Genomic DNA, 8776 nt, shown 5'->3' on the forward strand with positions numbered 1-8776 from the left:
GCATTTTCACTGGTAAAAATTATTGAAATGTCACTTCAAGGCTAAATTTACAAATTTTCCCAAATCTCTTCTGGTTTTGCAAATTATTAAAAAATGGAATTCTCACTGTGATCAGGCACTTCCAGAGCATTAATGCTGTCTGCATTTTTGTGTTACGTCAGGGATCATGTCTGCTTGAGATGAGCAAAACGGCTTGCTTTTGAATCTCATTGGGAGGCGGGTATTTGTATTTATTCCTCCTAACTGATAATCCTTGGGCTACCTTGACACCAGCCATGCTGGGGTAATCCTCACTGTTAAAACTATGAATGATTCCACCAAAACTGCTTCCCTGAAGAAGACCATCAATCTACTGCTGTGAAGTAATGTAGCAGGTTGCTCCTTGTTAGTCATTCACCTTTCCAAGCATCTGCTTCTCTCCAACCTGTCAATTTACAGGGCCTTGCCCTCATAGGGTCTATGTGTTATCCCAGGGAAGTGTACACAGTAACATCTTTGGGACTGCATCACTATTTTGCCAAAAATTGGGGACAACTGTGAAAGCAGTACTTAGTTTTTATATTATTCCTTTTCTCCTTCCAGGCGGTTTGTGTGGAATTTCTTCCGTCTGGAGAATGAGCATCTGAACAACTGCGGTGAATTCCGTGCTGTCCGGGACATCTCAGTGGCACCAATGAATGCAGATGACCAGACACTACTAGAGCAGATGATGGACCAGGAAGATGGTGTCCGAAATCGCCAGAAGAACAGGGTGTGGAAGCGTAGCCAAAGCGTGTCCCTGCGCCGACCTAATCTTTCTTCACAGTATGTATTGGTTTGCTCTCTTTCACAACAGTATTTGAAGGGATTAATTTAGTAATGAGTGTTTGAGGTCCCATGCTGGAGACATAAGTCTAAATAGTTTAAAAAGAGAGGATTGACCCAACTAGTAAATAAATACATTGGCATTTTTACCCTCTCACGCCAAGTCTCTGTAGCATTGATGCAGTGTGCTTTGTTCAGTAAGGTTGACTAACCAAGTGTACTTTCATCAGGTACAGAGTTCTGTTTAGATAAACACATTTAAGGCATAGTTTATCCCTTGCAAGAAAGCAAGCTAATGTCATGTATGTCATAAAATAAGCCGTGTGTGTGAAGCACAGTGTAAGACTGAACAAGAAATTTGCACAGTAGTATATGTCCACCGTTCCGAGGACAGGATTGATTCCCTAAGGCCTTGTCTACACTGCCACTTTACAGCGCTGCAACTTTCTCGCTTGGGTGTGAAAAAACAAGTTTCAGCGCTGTAAAGTGGCAGTGTAGACAATGCACCAGTGCTGGGAGCTACTTCGCTCATGGGAATGGTATTTTTACAGCACTGGGAGAGCTCTCTCCTAGCGCTGGTACCGCGACTACACGGCCACATTAAATTAAATTAAGAATTTAGATGATCCTGAAGGCATTACCAAGCACTCCAGTTAAAAGATAGGAAACAAAGAGTAAGAATCAATGGTCCATTTTCAGACTGGAGAGAGGTAAATAGTGGTGTCCCGGAGAGGCTTGTCCTGGGACCATTACTTTTAAACACATTCATAAATGATATGCAAAAAGGGATAAACAGTAAGGTGGCAACATTTGCAGATGATACAAAATTACTCAAGATAGGTAAGTCCAAAGCTGACTGCAAAGAGTTACAAAGGGATCTCACAAAACTGACAACAAAATGGCAGATGAAATTCCACATTAAATGCAAAGTAATGCACATTGGAAAGCATAATCCTAACTATACGTACAAAATGATGGTGCCTAAATTAGCAGTTACCCACCAAGAAAGCGATATTGGAGTCATTTGCGGTGCTCTGGAAGCACTATGATTCCAGACTACTGCAAATTTATAAGCATCCTTCTCATTGTGCCTGTATTATCCTGGACTCATTCTGCAGCTTCAGAAGACTTAAAAATTATCTCCAGTCATCAATGGGACAGATGCAACTGAATAATGTGGCTGTCCTTAATATGTATCAACACAGTACCGAGAAACTAGGTGTGAATAAGGTTGCTGACAGTTTCATCCAGAAAGCTACAGTGAGACATAATGTCTTTAAACTGGGACGTTAATGAAGACAGCTTGTAGGTGACTGCAATGATTTTTAATATACTGTAATTCATGATTATGTAATTATGTAGTTCATAACAATGTAATCATTATTAAAGATACCAGTGATATAGACATTCAAAAACTAGAATACGAAAAAACATGTATGAATATGCTGAAAATAGCCACCTCCCAAAACTGGCAGAGTGCCCTTCCTCCCTGCCCCAACACACACATCTCTTCAAAAGCACCCCCCAGCAAAAATAAGTCAGTGCCTATGATAAAGATTATTCTAGTTTCACTCCCAGCCTCAAAAAAATTGTTTACATTTTGTGTCCCTTGTTTCCTGTATTGTAGCTATCCAGTAGAGGGCGTTGTTAACCTGCAGCATGTAGCTGTATCAGAAAGAGGAGCATTAGAGGCAGAAAGGTATCAGTCATCCCTCTAAAAGAACAGGAGTATTTGTGGCACCTTAGAGACTAACAAATTTATTTGAGCATAAGCTTTCGTGGGCTACAGACCCACTTCATCGGATGCATGTAGTGGAAAATACAGTAGGAAGATATATATTTACACACACAGAGAACATGAAACAATGGGTGTTACCATACACACTATAAGGAGAGTGATCAATTAAGGTCATTCCTCTGTATTTTTATAGGGTGGTCTTCCCATCCTGGGGGGAGGGGAGAGTATGAATTACCATATGTCTATAGTAGTCTGCTGGCCCAGATACAACCTGTGTAGGGAATATGTTTGACAGAATGTATTTCTCTTATCTTATCTGTATATTATAGTAATGTCTTCCTTCCTCTCAGTGAGTCAATATTTTTGTTTGTTTGTTTGTTTTTTCCCAGATCCAAGGCTCGTGACACCAAGATATTGATAGAGGACACAGATGACGAAGCAAACACATGAAATGTCCACAGAATCTAGTTCCACATCCCTTCTTTTCTTGCTCTACTACCCTTTCCCCGACCAATCCAACCTCTGGTACAGTTCCAGCTGAAAACAGGAGAAAACACTGAACACATTTTCCGAGCTCTTCCGGACCGGATCCTATGGACTCCAACAAGCTCACTGTGTTTCTTTTCTTCTGGTTTAATTTTCATTTTCTACTTTTAAAATAAATATTTACTTCGTTTTGCCAATCAGAGGACAGTTAAGGAAAGAAGTATCTAAGAATTGTTTACAATCACAACAGGGACACACAACCCTATCTGGATGAAGAACAAGCATCATAGGGACTCCCTGGTGGGACAGCACCGAGAATACACTCGGCTTCTGCTTGGCCTGGTTTCGACTGGTTGAAACCGGACTTAGGTTTTAAAATTTGTGTTTTGTTTTTTTCTTTCCTTCATATCCAGCGCCGAGGCACTGGCTGCACTTGCAGGGAAAGTGCACTTAGAGCAGTACCTTCATTCACGAAGCTACTTTTTAATTTGATGTAACTTTTCTTATAATTTTTTTGGAAATACGATGTATTTGTTGCATACAGTTTTCACATTATTTATGAAACTTAACAACCATATGAGAATGATTTTTTGAGTCCTGTGCAATGAAGGCGATAACAGTAAAACAAGGCAGGGGGATGTAGGTCTGGATCTCTTTTGTGAGGGTTATGCCCTGCAAATACCTCTTTCATGAGATAATTTGCACCAGTTTGACCCTTTTTCTCTTCAGTTTAGTTTTATTTATAAACCAAAGTTTTTCTTTCTGGTTTTAGTTGCTGCTGCTTCAGAAGCCTGAGTATGTTTCGCATACCAGTTCATGCTCATCTTTCCACATGGCCGTGCAAAGATAGTGCAAATGATTCTGTTTTAAAGGAGAGTTGTAATAAATCTTGCCACAAGGCAAAACACCCAGGCAAAAAAAGGTGTGGGGGGTTAGTGTTTAGGTTAAGAACTGTTTTTTCAAAGCCTTAATCTTCATGAGATAAGGTTAGAGTACTGTGCACCCTGTCAAATAGGGAGCTTTTCCATTGTTCAGCTTCAGCTAACTACCGCAAAAATAAAAGTGGACGAGATGAGGACATGATCTTTGCCATGTGTGGGAGGAGGGGTTTGTTACATGTTTGGTTCATAGATGGCTATGCTTCAGAGAATTGGCACTCCTGACCCAGTTTGCTGTGGGGCAAGGAGGTGGTTGCGTGTTGTTCATAAGGTAGGGAAGTTGATATTAAATTAGAAGTCTTTAATGACGTTTTATTTTATATGATTTGCCAGGCTTTGGCAAAGCATTCTTTACCAGTCACTTCCTGAGCACACCTTCAGGTTGCTTTGTTTGTTGCCTGTCCTTTACACCCTCTCCTCAGTGTAGTCTAAAACCAGTTAAGTGGGAGGTCAGCCTTGCACTGGAGTGTAAGTGATCATACTCAGCAGGCTAGGGTTTAAGGACATCGTACTGCTTAGCAATTTCAGTAGAAATGTTAAGGCCAGCTTGATAAGCTTTGTATATTTTGATCCATCACCACCCTCTTAGAAGGGAGCAGCGTGAGTGTTTGAGAGGGCCATGCCCTACACCACTGCAGGCTTTCGTGCGTGCAGAAAGCTTCAGTGTTTAATATTAATAACATTTTATTTGTCCTTGCTCTGTTACATGTAAGGTTAACACCAGGGACTGAGGGAAGCTGCTTCAATTCCCTTTAATCCTGTCCTTAAACCAAGGCCCGACTTTACAGCGGGGACTATTGAAGACTCTTCATCCTTTTCGGATGGGGCATGGTCACTGTTTCTGCTGCTCTGTGTCCTTGTTTTTAACCACTCTTCCATGTATTCCAAGTACTCTCTTAGTTCTTTGGCAATGCCAGTAGCTAGCCATATACAGTTATTGTTCAGGCTCCAAGTGGCAGATGAACAACTAAGGAGGAGCCATTTTTTACTTCTGTCCCTTGTTTTGAACTCGCATTTTTAGCAATCAGATGCTAGGAATCCCTGCTCAGCTACTGTTAAATATTTTTTCTTTCTTTAGCCAATCATATGGCTAATTACATATGGCTAGTGCACTGCTTTTTCTTAGTTTGCCTATTGTGCCTCTCGCCCAGAGGAACTGAAGAAGGAAACTTAATTGTATTCATTTAGTTTAAATGGGCAAAATAACTTTATCATACATTGACGGTAGTGAACTGGTGTCCCTTGACAGAGTGAACATTATCTCAGTTATCAGCACTGTCATATTGCACCCTGAAGTTATCAAGAAACTTTGACCTGCTAGGAAAGGCCTCAGCACTACCACTGATCTTCTGAAGGTGATAGTGTCATTCCAGTGGAACAGATGATATGTGTATTGTTATTCCTCCGCCAACGTGACCAGGGCCAGCCAACTCTGGTGAGAGGAATCTGAACAATATTGACTAACCCTGAATTCTGTCATTGTCCCTTTTGGTGCCCAGGAGTCTGATTCCCCTGATCTTGACTCACTGATGCTTCTTGTTCAGACAAGGACAGATGTACCTGTCCAGCAGGAAGTGGGGTTTGAGATGGAAAGCCCTCTAAAGTATTTCAGTCCACTATTTTGCATTTCAGTGGTTTTTGCTGTGTTCACGATGTTCGATTCCACACACAACAGAGAGCTCATTCTCCTGGGAGGTAACTACGATACTCTGGCTAACAATTGGGATATCATCAGCAACTAAAACGTCAGAGAGTAGCGATGCCATATATGCCAATGGGCAGTTTAAAAGGAGTAGCAGCCAAACCAAGGGTCACAACTTGAACTAATGGTGTCATTACTTAAGGAAGCATTGCTTTAAAAAGGGAGGGTGGGATCTTACTGTTAGCACTCTCTTGTCAAAGGAATGGAAAGTATCATAGCAGCAATTAGGGCATCTGAAAAATTTTTAGAACTTGGTACAGAGAGATCTTAAAATATCACAGAACAAGTAGAAACAAGTGAAACGTGATAGAGTTTTTGAGCTCAGCTATGAGAATTGAACATGTTTTGGTTAGTCTGCCTCTAACATGAGTGGTACTGCATGAGCTGATTGGCTCAAACTTTAAACCCATGGAAGGATTAAGGATCAGGTCTTGGTCAGTTTTTTCTGCAATATATCAAAACTCTAGGGGAATAGAGATATAGTTTGTTCTGTGTTTGTCAATATACTGCTTCCGCCTTCTTTCTCTTCCCACCCTGCAGAAGAGCACTCTGTTTCGAGCTATATTTTCCCTGCCAAAAAAGTTGGGTTTTATTACAGTGAGAGAACTAATTGACCTTAGGTAACTTGGTTTAAAAATGCATGCTTTATGACCATGAAGACAGCCTGTGTAATGAAGGTGTCCGTATGCTTGGGTCAGGATGCCTGAGCTCCTAACATCATGGTCCAAAAGAACCCAGTTTCCAGAATCACTGTACTCCCTGGTGCCACAAGAGCTTGTATTCCATGACTACACAGAGAAATTTCTGAACCATTTGGAATATAGCTCCTTTCAGGAGTTAGTTCTAAAAACCTGTCTGGTTCCATCTCTGAATGGACAGTGATATCTAGCCAGTTAAATGAGATATAATCAAGCAGGGCAGCTAGTGAAAGAAATATAACCACCTCTCCTACTGAGTGGTCTGCAAAATGAGAAAGTGAGAAAAGATGTTTCCCCTCTGGGGAAACTTCATGAATGACCTTTGCAAATATAATGGAATGGGTGTTTGTGCAAATACTGCTGTAGAAGACTAGCATTACTGAATGCAGAATGTGCGGTGAAAGGAGAACAGGGAACTGGGTTTTTAATCCAGTGAATTGCCTCCGACTTACAGATGGGATAGCGGGAGAGCCAGGAACCTGCTTCCAACTTCCTTAAGCAAAAGCTGGAAAATGCCCATCATTTTCCTATTTTATAGCACCTATGTTTGCCTTTCCTTTTGATCTCTCTGGGTTCTCTCCTTCCCTTCTCTTAAAGGGTGCCTTCTGCTGGAATTGAGACCTACCCGATGGTTCTGCTTTGTATTCACTTGAGCTTAGAGTGGATGGTATTTGTCTCACCACTGGATGTTTTTTTAAATGGAGATTTCCCCACACCCCTGTAGTTTAGAAGTTCAAGTTGACCACATTCATTCCTTGTTCAAAGGGGTCTCCATCCCTCCCAGACATCTAAAGTTTTATGGGGATTGTCAGGCAATGTTAATCAGGCAGATCCATTTCCAGGCTGTTGATATTGACCACTGTGAATCCACACGGATCTCTAATTCCCTGGATCTTTCTTCCAGCTTCTGACTGTATTATATGAAAATGAGATTTTGATCACTGACATGTGCTTATCACAAATCATAGAAAGGCCGACATCTCTTTGCTGTGTTCTCTTGGATGAAATTCATCTAATGGAGGAAGGCAATGGTGGGGAGGGGGAAGAGACAGTGGATTTTTTACATAGAACTTCACAGAGCAAATCTTAATGAACTATGGCAGAAATTGGGGAGGGGGGAGCATGCCTGTCAGGCTCATTTTCTACTAACTTTACTGCTACCTTTCCCTTCATATTCTCCTGCTTTCTTATGGCTGTATCCTGAATGTCTCAATATATTCATACTTCTGAAATTCAGATACATTTTGGAGACAAATTTGCTTGCCCTGTGCCCTGCCCTCCCCTCCCCTACTTCCTCTGTTTCTTCAGTATCACTGTTTATATCAGGGTCATGTCATGAAGATCAGTGCAGAGGAAGAGGCAGAAGTTCCCGCTGTGGTGCAATGAGACTGAGCCATCTTCTGAAAAAGGAAGCTCTTCTTGCTACTATTCTGTCACCTCCTGTTGGCTGCTCTGATTCTTCCAGGTACCCTTAGCTGCTGCTTCCTACGGGCCAAAATGAACAAATTCTCTCTTTCTTCTCCTCCCCTCCATACGTCTGCCAGCCTTGTCTCTAACGAATGATTCCTTGCACAAGCCTTCTCTAGAATTTATCCTTCAGTCTTTTCCTCTGGGTAAAGGGAAGGGGAAGAATGCATTGGGCTTTGTAGTTTTCAGTATTGCCCATATGAGGCTCTTGTATCTAGGACAGGGGTCGGCAACCTTTCAGAAGTGGGGTGCCGAGTCTTCATTTATTCACTCTAATTTAAGGTTTCGTGTGCCAGTAATAGATTTTAACATTTTTAGAAGGTCTCTTTCTATAAGACTAAAATATATAACTAAACTATTGTTGTATGTAAAGTAAATTAAGGTTTTTAAAATGTTTAAGCTTCATTTAAACTTAAATTAAAATGCAGAGCCTCCGGACTGGTGGCCAGGACCCGGGCAGTGTGAGTGCCACAGAAAATCAGCTCGCGTGCCGCCATTGGCACGCATGCCATAGGTTGCCTACCCCTGTTCTAGGATCACACATCTGCACAGCAATGTGCCTGCAGAGGGGGATGGAGGATTCATTATTTTGGGCTGCTGCACTAGTTGTGCCTGTGTAATATCCTGGGGTATTTTTACCATGAATCCTCAAGGAGTGATGGGGATCAGGGCCAAAATTTTCAAACTTGAGTACCCCAAGTGAGGCATCTGAATCCACACTGGGCACCTGAATAAAAGTGGCCTGATTTTCCAAGGTTCTGAGCAGTTACTGTTGAGTGCTCATTGTTTCTGCAAACCAGGTGTCTCTCTTTTAAGTGCCTAATTTTAGGCACCCAAGTTTGAAAATGTCTCGCCCATTTTGGTGATTTAGCAAGGCCTGCCTTGAAGAGTTTAGCTGACTTTAGATATTCAGAGCACAAGATCAACTTGGCAAGGAAGTGGA

The 8776-nt window shown here is 41.7% G+C and overlaps 1 protein-coding gene across 1 annotated transcript in view; it reads left to right on the forward strand.

Moving 5' to 3' along the window:
* The window catches only part of XPR1 (xenotropic and polytropic retrovirus receptor 1), a 250935-nt gene extending 246824 nt beyond the window's left edge, over positions 1-4111 (forward strand). The window contains exons 14-15 of the mRNA XM_050963190.1: positions 583-804; positions 2932-4111. Coding sequence (XP_050819147.1) covers positions 583-804; positions 2932-2992 — 283 coding nt within the window. The 3' untranslated portion in view covers positions 2993-4111. The remainder of the gene's footprint in view (positions 1-582; positions 805-2931) is intronic.
* Positions 4112-8776: the final 4665 nt, after the last annotated feature.

The sequence above is a fragment of the Gopherus flavomarginatus genome, chromosome 7, assembly GCF_025201925.1.
Source record: "Gopherus flavomarginatus isolate rGopFla2 chromosome 7, rGopFla2.mat.asm, whole genome shotgun sequence".
NCBI lineage: Eukaryota > Metazoa > Chordata > Testudines > Testudinidae > Gopherus > Gopherus flavomarginatus.